The sequence below is a fragment of the Dichotomopilus funicola genome (genome assembly GCF_033296635.1).
Source record: "Dichotomopilus funicola strain CBS 141.50 unplaced genomic scaffold C8A04scaffold_26, whole genome shotgun sequence".
NCBI lineage: Eukaryota > Fungi > Ascomycota > Sordariomycetes > Sordariales > Chaetomiaceae > Dichotomopilus > Dichotomopilus funicola.
In genome coordinates, this window is record NW_026944047.1 from 326,784 (window position 1) to 344,187 (window position 17,404).

Sequence of the window (17,404 nt, forward strand, 5' to 3'; positions counted from 1 at the left end):
GGGGGGGGGGGGGGGGGGGCAATGCAAGGCATTTGCATTACCACGCCTTTGAACTACTGAGATCATAGACCGAAGCTAAATCGTCGAATATGCGAACTCATATAATGTATTCATGAGATCCCTAACTTGAAAATACTATGTGCTTACCCTAAATCCTTCAATTACTAAGAACCAACCAAATCTCACCCCCCATCTGTTTCTCACCCTACAACTTCGCCTTCTCCCTCCCCTCAATAGCCCCATGCCGTCCCTTATCCACACTCTCAAAATACCTCCTCACCTCCCCCCTCGCAACATCCACCACGCCCGCATCCTCCACAGTAGACGGCACAGCCACGGCCTTGTCAAACTCCCCGTGCACGCCATTCTCCAGCAGCTCGCGCAGAACCCGCCGCAGCGTCTTGCCGGAGCGGGTCTTGGGAATCATGCCCCGGCCCTGGATCATGCCGCCGAGGCTGGCGATGGGGCCGACTTGTGTGCGGATGAGGGATTGGAGTTCGGAGAGGAGTTGTGTGTTGTTGTTGTTGGAGGAAGAGGAGGAGGAGGTGGTGGTGACGAAGGCAAAGGGGAGTTGGCCTTTGAGAGCGTCGGGGATGCCGACGACACAGGCTTCGGTGACGAGGGGGTGGGAGGTGATGGCTTGTTCGAGGGAACCGGTGCTGAGGCGGTGGGCGGCTACGTTGATGATGTCGTCTGGGGAGATTTGTTAGTATCAAGCAGATGAGCATTGTTAGGAATATTGAGCGTACCTGTCCGCGCCATGATGTGGATGTAGCCATTCTCATCAATCCACCCAGCATCTCCGGTGTCGACCCATTTGCCGTCAAACCGCTTCAGATATCCCTTATAAAACCGCTCTTCGTCCTCCCATAGAGTCCGGAATGCGGTAGGGGCAAGGGGCAGAGCCATCACGATATTGCCCATGTTCCCCTTCTCAACCTCTTTGCCTTCATCATCGACAACCCTGAATTAGGTTAGCACTGCATATTTGACAAGATTGGTTGGGCGCTTGGGAGATCACACACCTCACGTCGAAGCCAGGCGTCGCCTTGCCCGCACTCCCAGGTTTGATACCCAGCGGCTTGGTCTTCTCCTTCATGCCGGTCTGTCTATTCTTCCCGACATGCGGCACAAGAGAAATGCCAGAAATAGGCGATCCAGACTCGGACGACCACCAGTTATCAATGACCTGCGCGTCATCCGCGCCGTATTTCTTGAGCAGGTCCTGGTACATGGTAATGATGGCCGGCTCTGACCGCTCGCCAGCGAGAAACAGCGCCTGCAAACTCTTTAGCCCGCCACGTTGCCCAACGCGAGAGATGTGTGAGTTGTTCGTGTCATCCTTCCGAATAGCACGCAAGGCCGTGGGGGCCGTGAACATGGTGTTGATTTTGTACTCTTCAACGAGACGCCAAAAAGCGGATGCATCAGGAGTACCGACGGGTTTTCCTTCGTAGAGGACGGTAGCAGCGCCGGTCAAAAGGGGCGCATAGAGTGTGTAGCTGTGCGAGACGACCCAGCCGATGTCGCTGAAGCAGCCCATCTAGCCGTGTGTTAGTTGAACGGTCTTTTCTTCCCCTTCCGAGCTGATAATAACTCACCACATCGCCGGGCCCGTGAATACCAAACAAATACGATATGGACAGGTGCAAGCCCACAGCATGCCCGCCAGCCTCCCTCAGCACGCCCTTGGGAAGACCAGTGGTGCCGCTCGTGTAGATGATGTAGATGGGATCAGTCGACTTGACAGGTACGCACTCCGCCCTCTTGTTCCGAGCGCGTGCGCTCTTCACAAGATGCTGCCACTTCCTCTCGCCTTCCAACTTGCGAGTGGGCCGCCAGAAATGCTGCTCGCGTTGCCTACAAAGCAGTGAGCTACGGCGACAGCGCGAGTAGACATACTTGGGCTTGTCTACTTACCAGATAATGGTCTTCGGGGGCTTCCACGGCGAGATGCGGATGGCCTCCTCGATGAAGTTCTTGTACGGAATGGGCGGCTTGTTGCCGTCAATACCGCATGAGGCCGTGAGAATAGCCACGGGACGGGACGCCTCAATACGCTGCGCCAACGCACCAGCGGCAAAGCCCCCAAACACCACGGCGTGGATGGCGCCTAGGCGGTTGATGGCCAGGATTCCGATCAAGGCGGCCGGAATCATGGGCACTACACACAATTACTTGATTAAACACGCACTTCAGGAAGTGAGAGTAAAAGGGGCGGGGGCTCACTATAAACCAATACCACATCCCCCTTCTTCACCCCTTCCTCCCTCAACACACCCGCAAACACCTCGACCTCATCCAGCAGCTGACTATACGTAATCCGCTGCTTCGTGTCGGTCACCGGACTGTCATACAAAATAGCCGGCGCGTCACCATGCCCGGCCAGGACGTGGCGGTCGACACAGTTGTAGCATGTCGAGATCTCGCCCCCCGGAAACCACTCCCAGTGGTCGTGGGAGATCCCGGATTTGGGCAGGGTCTTGGTCGTCCGGGACAGGGCCGCGGTGGGCTTCTTGTGCCAGTGCAATTGCTCGGCTTGGTGAGCCCAGAAGGTCTCTGGGTCCGTGAGGGAGTGGTGGTGGACTTGGTCCTGAGGGTGGGCCATGGTGCTGAGGGGATGTACCGGTTCACGCGAGTTTGATCTTCTTTGTTTTACTGTGTAGTGAAGGCGATGGGTCAGGGGAATAATCCGCCGAAAGCTGGCGGTGTGATGGTTGTCTCGGTCTAATAATCACAGGTGAACGTCAAGGGAGCGGAGATTACAAAATAAGATAGCAAGTTGATGGGGAGACAAATCCGATGATGGATGGTCGCTTTATAGCTACAGTTACGTTATCGACGCACATGCACCTCGCATCCCTGAGCTCAACAGGTTCAAGGTCTTCTTCCATTCCCTCTCAATGTCGCCGTGTCTCGCATTCCGTTGCCCCGGCCTGGGGTCCGGGGGATCAGCGCAGGGTCAGGGCCAATAATTATTGGCCGAGCTCACTGAGAGTTGCCGAACATGCCTGCGTAAGCCGAGCTTGGTGCAACGGCGGAGTGACGGAGTTTGCGATCATCACTTGAGCTGCGTTTCCATTTCCATGAAGTCTCCCGGAGTTATGTGTTAGAAATGACGACGGGAGACGTAGAAAATTTGACCATAAGCGGCCGGTGGTGCTTTCCTTCTCTTTCTCAAGTGGTGTGTCTGTGCTGTGACTTGGTTGTACTTTCCCTTCCGCGCTTAGGGACCTTGAGTTTTGAGCATTGAATGGTCGCTGATTCAAAGCCCAAACCAAGATGTTTACCTTCTCTTTTATTTCCCCTGCAAACAGGCTTATGGCAAAGCAATGAAGCTTATGGATATTCGCTGGCGCGTCAATCTCGCTCGCGCCCAGTTTGCTCACTTTACATTCCGCTTTGATTCTCAACAAGAGAACACCGAACGACTTTGCCCGACGTTTCTAACAATGCTCAATGACATCTCAACCATCACACACTGCGAGATCGTGGGCCACCTACATAAAGATGATAGGCTCAGCATTGACGATGAGACATCCAAGAATCACTAAAACGAAATCTCCCACGAGGGGAGACTTTCTGAGAGTTACGAGAATAAAACATTAAACGTGTTCACAAAGGAAAAAATAGCTGTCGCTGTACATCGGGAAACAAGTCCCGACAAAACAAGGGGGTAGTAGGTAGGTAGACGGACTGAAAAGTGTCGGTATTTGGCCCCAGGGGGCGGAACACAATCCAGATGAAGTGTTTCCCGTCGTCTTAACGAGGCGTGAAGAAGGGCGATACCCAGCCCTAGCATCAACATGGTGGCAACCCATCTCGAACTCAAGGCAAGCTTCGCCACTTCAGCCGCGCATCACCGCCAGAAGACGGGAAACAAATGTGGCGGGGAGGTCCTCCTTGTCCGCCAACCGGAGCAAGGGGGCCCGCAGAAATCCAACATCCAACAACATCCATCCACACAGGTACCAAACACACCATAGCCGAAACGTGCGGAATCAACCATTCCCACGACGTCACACTCGAACTCCTCCAAACGACGACCTCCCCAGTCCTCCCCAGTCTCCCCATTTCTCTTTCGCTCGGTCACACGTCTTCACTGCCTTAGCCCAAATCCGTCACTCTCACACAAACTCGACAACTTAAAGCGCCAACGCCGCAAAGCCAAGGACACCCGCGAGCGCACCGCCCGACAGCATCGCGACGCGGCCGGCGCCGGCAGTCTCGATCGGAGGCGAGGTGCTAGTACCGGAGGGGCCACCAGGCGCGGTAGGAGCGGGGAGCGAGCCGGTGCCGGTAACGGTCGGGGTGGTGCTGAACGAGGGCGGGGGGAAGGAGGGGGCGAGGCTGGAGGAGGTGGAGGTGGAGTTGTGGTAGGTGGCCGTGCTGCTGGGATGTGAGTAATTCGTCATTGAGGAAGATATGACTGGCATAAGAGACAAGGGGGGGACTAACCAGGTCTCCTCGCAGAGAACGGAGGTGATGGTGGTCACCGGCACCTTGATAGTGTAGGGGCCGTCGGTGAGGGTAAGATGAGTGGCCTAGAAACGGGGCTGTTAACGAGCATGTTCTGCGTTTTGCGCATATCACGAAACACTAGGGCGAGCACAACGGATGTGCGGGAGAGATTCGACAGAGCAGAGCGATGCGACCGCATATCGCGAATTTGATGTCGCAAACGGTATCACGGGAGGTAAATGCAAGCGCGCATCTTGTTACTCCCTCAACCGCTCGACGCCTGTTCTCCGTCTCCATCTCCCCATCGCTCGCTCCCGGCTCGGTTCGGAAAACTATCGTACCTCAGTGACGGTGTAGGTGTTGGCGCCGTAGGCGATCTCGGTGGGCGCAGGGATGTAAGTGGTGACAGCGGTGACGACCTTGGTGGTGTAGGAAACCGAGCTGTGGGCGGTAGCCATGGCGCCAGTGGCGAGGGCAAGAACAGTGGTGAACTTCATTTTCGTGGTTGTTTAAAACGGTGATGGACCCCTTGTTTTGTTTTCGCGATGTATTCGACGAGTTATTTTCTTGTGTTTTTTTGTCCTCGTACCCGGTTTGCGAGGTTTAATTGTCGTAAAGACTGTAAAAGCAAGTTGCTTTTGGTCTGGCGTTTTCTGAACGAATGGAATTGACTAAAAAGTCAGGGCGCTGGTGTTGCGAGAGAGCGTGGTTGCGGGTGAAGGGAAAAAGGAGGGAAGGGAAGAGGAAGCCTATGCAAGGGGTGCGTGAGAGCGGATTGGGTGGTTTTAATCAAATCGAGGCGGCGCGCCCCCAAGGAGCGGCGCTGCGCTGCGAACTGCACCCAAAGGAATGCCAGGCACAACAAGAGAGCCGCCCAGACGCTTGTCTCTCTCTTTCGCCCTGAGGTTAGGTTGCAAGCGGACCCCGGCGCCCCTCAGAACCCCTGTCCAATTTTCCTCAGGGCCCGCGCCAAAGGCTCGAAATCGCTTCCATCGCCGAAAAGGGCCAAATCACGAGCGTTGGAGCAGGGCACCAGGGGTCGTCCCGTCAAGTGGGCAGAATGGAAGAGCAGCGACGAGAGGGTGGAAAAGGAGGGAGTGGGGCTTTTCGACCCCCCCTGTGACTTCGCGGCAGCCAACGGGAGTGGTCGGCCGATGCCCAGAGCCGACGACAATTTCCCTGGTGTGCATCTTGGCTTTGACTTTCGGGGGACTGCAGGGACAGGGTACTCCAATAGGCGGCAGATCTGGAAGAAGTGAGGGAGTCGTGGGCAGAGTGACTTGTGTCGGTACGAAGGGTCTCCTGATTCAAGTCAAGCGAGCGAGGCTGTGATGCGACACTTGGTATTTGGGACGAGTTCAATTAGATATCGGGATATTGGCTCGATTTTTGCATTGGACAAGCACACAGGCAATCGCGAATGCACGTGAATCCACAATTTGTTTCCAAACAAACGGTGAAAACGCGGCAAGGACATAAAACATCTGTCCAGCCAAAACTCGGACAGCCGAGATGGAGAGAAATGGAAGGGGAGCTGCAGACAGACGATTGCAACGCTGGCGGCGTCAGCGCACCGCGTACCTGCATTTGGCCTGGGCCGCCCGCCGCCGATGCATGGTCTTTGGACGGCCCCACCAATCGACGGACTCCACACGAAATGCAAGGAACGGGGCTGGCTCAGGCTGCTAGCCCCCGAACGTGACTTCCAAACACAGTAATTTCGATCACTCCAGTCCATTTCGGAACGAACAGCGAATTCCAATGCATGGCTGCGGCCAAATAAAGAAACGAAGTTGTGCCTGTGAAGCCGTTATGATCGGGTTTTTGAGATGCAGCCGTTTTGTTGATCGATTGTGCAAACTTCCCGATATCGAGAAATGCACCCTGAGCAGAGAGAGAGAGGCATGGGCGCTGCCTGCGGTACGTCCAGGGAGTCAGTTAAAAATACTCGTTTAAAAATACAGTAACTTTTCACTCTTGGGGCCTTGGCCTGACCACGCCGCGAGTTCGTATCGCATCTCAGCTCATCTCCTCCTGACTCTCTCTCCTGGGCTTTCCAAATTGAACAGACCCTCGTTTCCCGAACAACACGTCGGTGACCGGTCAACGAAACCCCAGGGGGGATCTCGAATTTGTCCGTAATATCCGTATCCGCCTTTTCTCTCATTTTCACTTTTCACCAAGATCTTGGGAGGCGTCATCCCCTTGACACGATCGCTCGGCTGGCTGGGTCCAGGCCTGCCGATCATTTCGGCCTCAGGAGAACCCCCCGGCCTCTTGCCGAGCTCACGGATCGGGCGGTCTGGTCCGGGATGTTTGGATGATGGGATGGAACCGGGTTGGTTTTTGTTTCTCTTTTTCATTCCTCGACGAAGTTGGGGAGAAGGACGTTGAAGGTGAGGTCCGTGTTTACACTACGGGTGAGGGTACAATGCCGAGGTTATTTTGGTGTTCGGTCTCAATTCCTAGGGACACGGAAGATCCGGGAATAAGGGTTTCCTCACATTGAAACGGGAGCGGTAAAAAAACAGTGTTCCGGCGGTATTTGCGAGGCCGAGAGAGGAAGCAAAACCCTGGTGGGAATGAAGCATACAGTGTACATAGTAGAAGAAGTCTCGAAATACCACTTATCAAACCCACCGAAATAGCTGTTAAAAAGGCATTCACAACTGCCCTTCGGTGCATCATCCGTCCGGGTCCGTTAGTCCGTTGGTCCGCAGTTCTCCGTTCGGGGCCGAATGGGCCGGGTCTTGGCGCGATGCGGGCCGGGAGAACGTCATGGACTGCCCCTCCGTTTGGCCGGATTTGTCAGAATTCCGTTCGAGCTTTCCTTCCTCAGTGAAAGCTTCACTCACCACTCCACGGCAGCAAAAGGTATATCAACGACGACGAGAACCTTAGTCTCAGTCGTCGGCCTCAATAACATATCTCGTCAATGGCCTTTAATCTCTCAAAGCGTGCCCTCTCATCCGTATCGTCCAAAATGGCGTCCGTCATGAAAGCTGTTGGTGCGTTTTCTTTTTTTTTCTCATCCCGAGGTCATTCAGACGTTCAACCCAATCACACGCTCAAAACAATCCACTAACACACCTACCCATTCAGACATCAAAAACGGCAAAGGCCCCGCCTCCGCCCTCTTCATCAACCCATCCACCCCGACCCCCCAACCGGGCCCCGGCCAAGCCCTCGTCAAAGTCCGCGCCTTCGGCCTCAACCGCATGGATCTAATCCAGCGCAACGGCCACTATCCGCTCCCGCCCCAGGCCCCCTCCACCCTCGGCGTCGAGTTCAGCGGCACCATCCACTCTCTCGGCTCTTCTCCCCCCTCACCAGCCTCACCCGCGGCGGCCGCCGCCTTCAAACCCGGCGATGCCGTCTTCGGCCTAGCCTACGGCGGCGCCTACGCCGAGTACATCGCCGTGTCGACCAAGATGCTCCTTCACAAGCCCGAGCAACTCTCCTTCGAGCAAGCCGCCGGGGTCCCCGAGACGTGGATCACAGCCACGCAGGCGCTGGACTTTGTGCTGGGCGGGATCAACCCGTCCGTAGGAGAGTCTGGGGAGAAGCCGAAGCAGAAGAAGAGTATCCTGTGGCATGCGGGGGCGTCGGGGGTGTCGATCGCGGGGATCCAGTTGTCGAAGCTGGCGGGAGCGAGCGAGATTTTTGCGACGGCGGGGACGGATGAGAAGTGCTGGTTTGTGGAGAAGGGGCTGGGGGTGAAGCATGCGATCAACTATAAGACGCAGGACTGGGCGGAGGAGATTTTGAAGAGGACGGATGGGAAGGGGGTGGATTTGATTGTGGATTTTGTGGGGGGGAGTTATTTCCAGAAGAACATCGATGTGATTGCGCGGGATGGGCGGATTTGTATGCTGGGGTTGATGGGCGGGGCGACGGCGAAGGAGGTGAACTTGGGGAAGCTGTTGTATAAGCGGGTTAGGATTGAGGGTAGCACGCTGCGTAGTCGGGATGAGGAGTACCAGGGGCGGCTGCGGGATCGGTTAGAGGAGTATTTGCCGCGGTTTCAGAGTGGTGAGTTGAAGGTGCTGGTGGATACAGTGTTGCCGTGGGAGAACATTATCCAGGCCCATGAGCTGCTGGAGGCGAACAAGACGATGGGCAAGATCATTTGCACCATTGACTGAGCTACCTGGAGTATCTAGGTAGTTGTATGCAGATATACAAACCTACGGACGAACGAGGATAACATCGTCAGAATATGAGACCCAAAACAAAAACGAACCCTTGCAAAATAAAACCCATGACGCCTCTGATACCCGCCCTTTAATGCTCCTTAAGCCAATTCAGCATTTGATCATACGCAGTGGCCTGCGCAACTTTGATATTTGCGTCGTCGTACTCGCCAACCACGGCAAACCCTGCAATGTCGTTAGCATCAACCGTTTTTTATCCAAACCACGACTTTAAATACTCCATTGTACTTACCATGTGGCACGCCAGGATACACCTGCACTTCATGCTCAACCCCGTTCGAACTCATATACTCTTCTCCCGCAACGCGCACCTCATCGGGAAACATCGGATCATTCTCCACGCACACCACACTCAGCGGCGCCTTGAGGCCGCTAAAGTCCTCCTTCGACACCATCGTCGCATGCGCCAGCGCGCCCGCTTTAAGCTGTGGCGGCGTTGTTGCTGGACGGTTCGCTTCCTCGTCATTCCCACTGCCCCCCTGCTGGTTCCGCTGCCCATTCTTCTGCCGTTCCGCCGCCAACAGCAAGATGTATCGCGCCCCAAAGCAGTACCCCACGCCATACACCCCACCCCCATTCGTCACGGCATCCGCAAACTCGTCCCGCGCACCGTCTAGCACACGCTCCAGCAGAGGCAGCACCTTCTCCTCTGTATGCCGCGCCAGCCACATGTCGATGAGGAAGCTCTTAGCCGTCTCCGCGGCCTTGAGCCGGAACGCATCCAGCAGGGAACTAGACCCGGAGCTCTGCACTTCGGACTCGAATTCGGCGGCCGCGCGGCTGTTGGGGGCCGGATCGCCGTTGAACAGGTCTGGCATGACGACGAGGAAGTTGCCGTCGCTGGCAAAGCGGTCGGCTTGGATCTGGTTGTTGACGCTCTGCAGGCCGGTGCCGCCGGTTAGGAGGAGGAGAAGGCGGGCTGGGGCGTGGGGGTAGTCGGCGGGTTTGGAGATGTAGACCTGCAATGGTGTATGGTTAGTTGTGGTTCGGTTGTGTAAGACTAAGCAAGGGAGAACGGACGTCGACATCGTTTAGTTTCCTGATCTCGCCCGTTGAGGACTGACCGACAGGAGCCGGCCGATCAGAGGTGCAGTGCTCGCTCAGCTTGGGACTGGAGGAAGTGGGAGCGGGAGCGGGAGCAGTAGTCGCAGTGGCAGATGATGGCTCGCTGGAGGGCGGGGTACTTGTCTCCTGCGCGTCGCTCTCCGGCGCTTTCGTCGCTATCTCGGTATTTGTCATGGTGGAATTGACGTGTAACTGGGTAGTATGAATCTGTATGGGTTGGGGAAAGTATCGAGGCTAGGAGTTACTTTGCGTATTTGACTGCGCCGGGAGGTTGGAGCTGGGGACCTCAATGACCAACTCCAAGCTGTGCCCCCCTCGATCCAGAACCCCTCCATGGAACCGGCCCACTTATCATAGAGGGTTAGGGTTCACTATGAGCGTGTGCTCCAATGCCGTCACCTGAGTTTCAAATCAACAGAACTCGGGTACCAAGGTAACAACTCTGTTCGTACCTTATGAAATATTACAACTCGAGAAGTATCAGTACCCATTGATGTGCTCAATAATGCGTAGGATGGGGCTCCATGGAAAACATGCCCTCGTGAGGGAGCCGCCGTTGTCGCCTCGCGTTCCTTGTCTCGATTGGCGCGGTGCACTTCGTACAATAAGCTGAGTCCCATCTTGCAACTTGTAGCTCAACAACAATAACTGGAAACCATTGCACAATGCAACAACCCCGCATAGGCACATGGCACTGCTGCCTCAAGTCCCGCAAACTCGGGCGGTTTCACTTGTTATTGACCGGGGTTGGCGATTGTGGTGGAGCTGTGGAGCAAGGATGCGAGGAAGGAACGGGTCGCGAAAACGGGGTTGTTCCCCTTTTCGCGGGTCGCGTCGACGCGTAAAGTGGGCGCGACGCGTTCTGGCCCAGGGTCCAAAGCACTAAGGCTTTCCTCATTTCTTCTTTGCCCTTTCCGTATACAAACATCATCCCACTTTCTAAGACAACGGCATTTGGACTTTCCCGCTGAATCTATCCCAATTGCACCTTGACAACTGCCAGCTCATTAATCGTACCTTCTCACAACTTTCAAAGTCTCATAAAACAAGAAAGCACCATGCCTGGTGTAATCACTCGTAAGACGCGGACTCCGCGCAGTGTGCTGGCTTCGTCCGGCGCACTTACCAAAACTGTCACGGGTAGCTTCACCAAGCCCTCGAAGGCGCAAAGTCTTGGGAAGGAGAAGCTGGCCGTCGAACCTTTTGCTACGATCAGCACCAACATTGAGATCGTCCTCCCAACCAGGAAGAGGAAGGTCCAAGTCGAAGACGAGAGCATCAAGGCTACGCCCAAGAAGCTGCGCCATCGCGAGCCCGAAGCCCGCGCCGTCGCGCCTGCAACGCCCGACTCGAGGAAGAAGAAGAGCGTCCGGTTCCAGGAAGAACAGACCCCCAGCAGAGCCAGCCGGGCACTCCCGCCCGCACCACCAGTAACCCCTTCCTCCTCTGGCCGCAAGCGCGCGTTCGACGCGGATGAGACCAGCCAGACCGAAGAGCTCCTCGGGCGCCTCAACATCCAATCCACTCCCGTCAAGCGGAGCAAGACCACCGTCCACCTGCGCGCACCTCCCAACGAGTTCGATCTGCCCGGTGAGCTCCTCGACTTGCTCGACCTGCACGCGGCGTTCCTCAAGACCCTCAGCACCCAGCCCGATACCACCTCGCCCATCGACCTGAACGACCTCTACTCAGATATCACGCGCTCCTGGGGCAAGCGCCATGTGTCGCTCATCGATATCCAGCGGTGCGTCGGTGTGCTCGCCTGGACACCCAACAACTCCCATGGCGGCAAGAAGAACAAGAAGGCGGCGATGCCTACGGCGGTGACGGTGCCCTACTTCCTGTCAGACTATGGCCGCGACAAATTTTGCATCGAGTTCTACCCTTCGTCATCCGGCGTCGGCCGTCAGCCTCTGCACGACCTGAGCATTAAGATGCACTTCGAGGCCAACCTGCGTGCGCTCTGGCTCGCCCGGCACAACAACGCGCCCGAGACCGTGTTCATCAACACACTCCCCAAGGCCTCACTCAAGCCATGCGCGGCCCTGTCCGCAGCTGCCCTGGCGCCCAAAGCGACCACCCAAACCAGCATCCTCGCCACCTTCAAGCAGAGCGTCGCCGACAAGCGCCAGCAGGACCGTGAAGCCAAGGAGGCTGCCGTTCAACAGAAACAGGCGCTGGTCTCTCCCGTCACGGGCACCAAGCTCTCCCTCCTCGACCGCATCCGCCTCAAGGAATCTCTTGCTTCGTCCTCCTCTTCCCAAGGCCCTACCCCAGCTGAAATCCAACGCCGCTCTGCCCTGCATCGCGCGTCTGACGTCGCGGCTGTTGTTGCCATGCTGTGCAAGGCTACTGTCGGCCCCGGTGGTGCTTTGCCCGGTCGTCGTGTTCCCTTTGCTGTAACGGCGCTGGTGAACCGACTGCGCGACTCGATGCGCACGCCGATTGCCACGGAGGATGGCGTGGCCTGTATCAGGCTGCTGGCAACTGAGATTGCCCCGGAGTGGCTCAAGATCGCGAAGGTCGGCGGACGGGAGAATGTGGTGTGCTTGATGGGGATGGAGTTGACGAAGGCGGAGGTAGAGAGGAGAGTGGCGGGCCTGTTGGCCTAGAGGAAAGACAATGGGAGAATGAAACGAAGACAAAGAAAGCAGGGGAGCTATGAAATATTCATTTTAATCGGGAAAGGAAAAAGGACAGGTGTTTGGGGGATGGCGTATGGATGGCAAAGTCATTTTGAGGTGCAGGAACGATACTTGGGAACCGGATAGGTTTGGTCGTTTATTATAGGGGCGCTTTGCCCTGCTGCTTAGGTCATGGTTGGGTCATGGAGGGAGTCTGTGTGGCGTTTGAACTGCATATTTAGCATGGTGTTTTGATGTCTTGTATTCTGTCTGCAGCAATCTGCAGGCACTCAATCACCCACATATTAGCTGGGTTGATCACAAATGTATCTTAGTTGAACAAACGAAGAAACTGAAGACAAAATATGGTCTCTCTATTCGTCCATATCGGCTAGCTGTGTCTATCCACAGGGTTCGCAAGTGTCCTCATCTCTGCTCCCCCTACCCATCCTGTGCAACGCTGCCGCCGTTTTTCATGATGCATAATTGCCGGGATCATCGCTGTACTTCGTTCCAAATCATGAAAAACGCATGCTGCATTGCCCGTCCCGTTCGTCACCCATCTTTACTGTCGTCGCCGTTGTTGACGCCGGTGGTAGTGTGGCTTCGCTAGAAGGCTAGCTCGGCTGGGTAGTGACCGCTTGTGGCCATGGAGCTGAGCAGCTCACTCCCCAGCCTCGCAGGTAGCCAGCCAGCGAGCCTCGAACCCCGAAAGGTCTCAACCTCAGGGTCCGAACCAAGCTTGACGGAAAAGAAAGAGCCAAAAGTAAAAGGAGAGAAGCAACAGAATACCAAGGGCAAAAAGAAAAAGGAAAAAAAAAGAAAAAGTTCTCTTCTATCGCTCTAAGTTTCTTCCCTCTCCCTCAATTTACTTCTTCTCCTTCTTCTCAAACTTGGGCTTCCCAATATCGCTCCCACGCAGCTTAACGTTCAGCACGCGCTCCATGGCAGCCAGCACCTTCTGGTCCGGCGCCGCATCACCGCGCTCGAACCCAGCCACGATGGTCGGTGTCGTGTTACACTTGGTCGCCAGCTCCTTCTGTGTCAGACCCTTGTTACCGTTGGCGTTGGCAAACTCGCCGCGCGCCTTCTGGATCGCCTTGCCGACCTCGACGCCCACCGTCTTGGGCTTGACGATGTCGTCGGACCGGTCGACCATCGTGAGGCGTTGGCCTTCTACGCCGCCAGACTGGATGTGGGGGAGAATGTTGTTAGTTGAAGAAAGGGATTCCCGATGGAGGAGGGGGGGGAGTGGGGTTGATGGGGAGGAGCGAGAGAGGGAGAGAGGGAGAGAGGGAAGGAGGGAACGTACGGCGTTGCCAGAGGCATATTTCTTCTCGGTGGTGATGGAGTTACCCGCACGGCGAGCGGCGTTCAGAGCAGCCTGCCCACGGACGACGGTCTCGCGCGGGGCAGCGCCGCCGCGGTGGACGTTCTTGCCAATCTTGACAGCATCGGTATCCCACGCAGACATCTTGACGGTATTGGTTTTTATGTGGTTTGGTGACGGGTGGTTGGAATAATGAGTCTGTTGTTATCCCTTGCGGAGGTTGTCGGAGTTCGACGTGGAGGGCTCAGCAACGTTGGCGGGAGGTGGTGTGGGAGAAAGCCAGATAAGCCCGAGGGCGGCGCAGGCGCTTCGGTTTGGGGGGAAACGGCGGGCTGGGGTGTTGTGGTGTTAGAACGACAAAGAAAACAACACAAATTTGCGGTTCCTTTGTGGCCTTGCAATTTTATATACTGCACGCGATGGGGCAAAAAGATGAAACGGCGACGCCGATGGGCTCAGTGGAAGCACTGTGAGTTAGAATTCCTGTTCAGTGCTGCCACGGCGCTGGCGCGGGGGATTTATTCAGCGGTGGACTCCCCGGCCCACGGGCAGAAGCTGATGGGCGGCCGTCGAACTTGGCACTGACCACCAGGCGGCGGGTGGTGACTCGAGCGGCGAGGTCCCCGGAGTTTGCGCCACATACCGGGGGCTGTGGACCCTGGAGACACAGCGGGAGCACGTGAGCGAAGCAGGGGTCCATGGGGCTGTTTTCAGGTTCGGAAGGTCCAGACCCATTTTTTAGCTTCAACCAAAAAATGCATACGGAATACTGTGCCTTTTCTGTAGAACTAACACCGTTGTTCATCTTGGTTGGCAACCGCCAACGAGGGAGAAACGCTCACCTAACCGGGCTGGAATGTGTTCAGTTCCCTTGATTTTCTGCGCTTCACATCCGCAATCGGAAGGTGCGATGTATCGAGAAGTTTTTTGTAAGCCGCTTGCATCCCATCGCCGTCATGCAAAGCCTCTCCATCCCATTCCTCACGGCCTCTCTCTCGGCCGCCCACCAGGCCATTTATTTACGGCCATCTATCTCGCTTCCTTCTCTCGCTCAAAGATTTATGCGGCACTCTCACTCCGGTTCTCGACCGTTTTTACGAGGATATGTTTGCTGAATATCTTGACCACATGCCCCAGAGGGGCCTCCTCGTGGCCACCATAGTGGTCATGATTGTGGCCCTTCTCTTCGCCATCCTTCTTCAGGGGAAAAAGTCACGAATTAAAGCCCGGATAGGAAACCGGGGCCTGCATGGGGAGCCCATATTCTTGCCTTGTCAAACTTCTCACTCACGCATCTTCCCAAAGAAGCACTCCTTTTCGTACTCGTACCTTACAGTTGGGATTCCCATAGGGTTTGAGGGTAGCGTTGGTAATTTGATCTCGGTCGGCCACAGAAAGAAACGAGGTGTCTGCTCATGGCTCCCCACGTCGTTATGGGCCTGCTGGTTTTCCGTCGAGTCCGGCGACTACCTAGAGCGTGGGCACGCTGGGCTAGGCTTGCGGGGCAGGCTGAATCGTTATCTCGAGAGCCAGGTAAGTAAGTTCCTGTCTAAGGCTAGTTTCGCCTTCAATGCCAAACAAATTCCCAACCGCTTTTTGCCAGGAACTCGACCCGGCAGCATACCCATACGCCTACTTGATCACTGCTCCTCGCTTCATGGGTTACCAATTCAACCCGGTCTCCTTCTGGTACCTATATGACGCCGACAGGCGCCTGACAGCCATGATCCTAGAAGTCAATAATACATTTGACGAGCGTAGGATGTACTTCTTGACGGCATGCAAGGAATCAACAAAAATGAACTACTCACTAGGAAGCTTCGAGCAAAAGGAAGCTAAGAAGGCTGAAAGTATGTCGCTCCCTGACCAAGATGCCTCGGCCACAACCATAGTCTTCAGACAGTCTTGGCCCAAAGACTTCCACGTCTCACCCTTCAACTCACGCAAGGGCTCTTACACAATCTCCACCATTGACCCCTTGGCTAGAAACTCGCTCCGGGGCCCCGTTTTGTTAACCATAACCCTCCTCTCCTCCAAGAACCATCCTAAACTCATTGCCCGTCTCGCTTCCTCTCGCCAGCAGCCTGTCATTGACCCGGCTGCCATGACCAGCGCCCAGAAACTATCTCTCATTCTTGCTTGGGGTCCTGTCGGTTTTCTCACCACCCCACGCATTTTTGCACAGGCTGCCATGCTCTATGTCAAACACGGCCTCAACGTGTGGTTCCGACCAGAGCCGAAGGCGGACACAAAGACTTTGGGGCGACATGCGACCGGGGAGGAAAGGGCGTTAGAGGACAGTTTCCGAGAGTTATTGAAGGGCCTTGTTGCTCAGCAGGCGGCCGGCAGTAGAACAAGGGCAAGGGTGAACGTCCGGTACATCACGGCAGGCGGGGTACGAAATGATGGAGAGGATACGGAGGAGGTATTCAGCTCGACTTGCCTGGCGTCAAAGATCAAATATGGCGAGGAAGAGAAGGAGGTCGAGGTCAGGGTGCTTACCCCGGCGTTTTACTCCCGCCTTGCCTGTTATGCGAACACATGGGAGGGTGTCCGGCGTGAGAGCGCTGAAGGAGGAACGGCGCAAGTGTCCCGTCCGAGATTGCTGGAGAAGTTGGCGATGCGTCGGACGATGTATCAAAGCAGAGGTGAGAGGTCCACGGAGAAGGCCACCCTCTCTGAAAGGGCTTGCATGAAAATCGTTATCCGTCTAAGAGGAGAGACGGGAGGTGGTGTTTCGGACTTGGATGCATGGGTGATGAGGTCAGGAGATGCAAAAAGACGGCGTGAGTATTGGGGGGCCGTGCTGAGAATCCTCGTTGCAGAAAAGTTTACGTTTGGTGGCATGAGCTTAGTAGCTGTCGTGTGGTTCTTGATGCGAGCATGTCTCGCATGGTCCGCGATCTCCTGGGCTTTGTGGTTAGCTCGGAAGTCATCAGCCACTCGCTAGTCAATAAGTACGAACTACCTCGTCCTTCACCCCAGCCATGTCTGAGTCTATTTCAAATAGTTGAGCTTGACAATATTGCAACATTGCAGCCAGCATCTAAACTTAACTTGAGCCCCAGTCCAGAAAATGGTAACAATGATGATCACAAAAGCAGACGAAGAACTAAACGAGACGAGAGAGGCTGGCGGAACCGCTGCGTCTTCGGAGTATCCCCGACCAAATCCGAACGACGTGTCCGGAGTGGTCGGAGTTTTGGAATTCCAGCCCCTCTTTCCCAATTTCCAGGAGATTTTCCCGAGTTGCTGAGAAACAAGAAGAAAATAAACGAATTTCAGTGTGTAACCTGAATTGCCGAGTTGAGAATGACGCACAGAATTCCAAATAGCTGCACCTTACCCCAGCGAGAGCCAGCCGTTAGTGACGCCAGCAGCAGGTCCTTCAAGATGATAGAGGGGCAACTCATGTGGGGCCAGTGACAAATAAGGTAACCCCGCGGCGGGGCTTTCTCGTTCAAGTCTTCCCAACCCCAACAAACTTCTGCACCATCCGCCTCTGTTTCTCGCATCCCATAGGTCGTATTTTGGAGATTAGATTATCGAAAAGTTATCAAGCTGTCAGATACGGAGGTCCTAACTATCGTCTCTTTGCATTGGCCGCGCTCATGCAAGCAAGGCCGTCCCCGGAGTCGCTTCCATGTGGGCGGTTGAGTGGAAACGGCAGGAGCTTTGATAAGTGAATTAAGCTCCAGTACTTGCGGAAA

The 17,404-nt window shown here is 55.5% G+C and overlaps 7 protein-coding genes across 7 annotated transcripts; 3 read left to right on the forward strand and 4 right to left on the reverse strand.

Moving 5' to 3' along the window:
* Window positions 1-205: 205 nt before the first annotated feature.
* C8A04DRAFT_28134 (uncharacterized protein) lies at window positions 206-2,608 on the reverse strand (the record flags this gene model as incomplete). Its single annotated transcript, XM_062780535.1, has 6 exons — window positions 206-693; window positions 750-964; window positions 1,026-1,543; window positions 1,602-1,860; window positions 1,921-2,164; window positions 2,230-2,608. The coding sequence occupies 6 exons, from the start codon at window positions 2,606-2,608 to the stop codon at window positions 206-208; spliced, it is 2,103 nt and encodes a 700-aa protein (XP_062637602.1).
* Window positions 2,609-4,145: 1,537 nt separating this feature from the next.
* On the reverse strand, window positions 4,146-4,958 carry C8A04DRAFT_28135 (uncharacterized protein; the record flags this gene model as incomplete). Its single annotated transcript, XM_062780536.1, has 3 exons — window positions 4,146-4,389; window positions 4,459-4,544; window positions 4,803-4,958. The coding sequence occupies 3 exons, from the start codon at window positions 4,956-4,958 to the stop codon at window positions 4,146-4,148; spliced, it is 486 nt and encodes a 161-aa protein (XP_062637603.1).
* Window positions 4,959-7,444: 2,486 nt separating this feature from the next.
* Window positions 7,445-8,606, forward strand: C8A04DRAFT_28136 (quinone oxidoreductase; the record flags this gene model as incomplete). Its single annotated transcript, XM_062780537.1, has 2 exons — window positions 7,445-7,469; window positions 7,564-8,606. 2 exons carry the CDS (start codon window positions 7,445-7,447, stop codon window positions 8,604-8,606), a joined length of 1,068 nt encoding a protein of 355 aa, XP_062637604.1.
* A 139-nt stretch (window positions 8,607-8,745) lies between these two features.
* On the reverse strand, window positions 8,746-9,914 carry C8A04DRAFT_28137 (protein AIM2; the record flags this gene model as incomplete). The annotated part of the gene is made up of 3 exons (XM_062780538.1): window positions 8,746-8,840; window positions 8,908-9,634; window positions 9,696-9,914. The coding sequence occupies 3 exons, from the start codon at window positions 9,912-9,914 to the stop codon at window positions 8,746-8,748; spliced, it is 1,041 nt and encodes a 346-aa protein (XP_062637605.1).
* Window positions 9,915-10,798: 884 nt separating this feature from the next.
* On the forward strand, window positions 10,799-12,352 carry C8A04DRAFT_11707 (uncharacterized protein; the record flags this gene model as incomplete). The annotated part of the gene is made up of 1 exon (XM_062777067.1): window positions 10,799-12,352. The coding sequence occupies one exon, from the start codon at window positions 10,799-10,801 to the stop codon at window positions 12,350-12,352; it is 1,554 nt and encodes a 517-aa protein (XP_062637606.1).
* Window positions 12,353-13,232: 880 nt separating this feature from the next.
* Window positions 13,233-13,838, reverse strand: C8A04DRAFT_36869 (multi protein bridging factor 1-domain-containing protein; the record flags this gene model as incomplete). The annotated part of the gene is made up of 2 exons (XM_062783678.1): window positions 13,233-13,553; window positions 13,677-13,838. 2 exons carry the CDS (start codon window positions 13,836-13,838, stop codon window positions 13,233-13,235), a joined length of 483 nt encoding a protein of 160 aa, XP_062637607.1.
* A 1,023-nt stretch (window positions 13,839-14,861) lies between these two features.
* Window positions 14,862-16,644, forward strand: C8A04DRAFT_11668 (uncharacterized protein; the record flags this gene model as incomplete). Its single annotated transcript, XM_062777054.1, has 2 exons — window positions 14,862-15,227; window positions 15,298-16,644. 2 exons carry the CDS (start codon window positions 14,862-14,864, stop codon window positions 16,642-16,644), a joined length of 1,713 nt encoding a protein of 570 aa, XP_062637608.1.
* Between the last annotated feature and the right edge of the window lie 760 nt (window positions 16,645-17,404).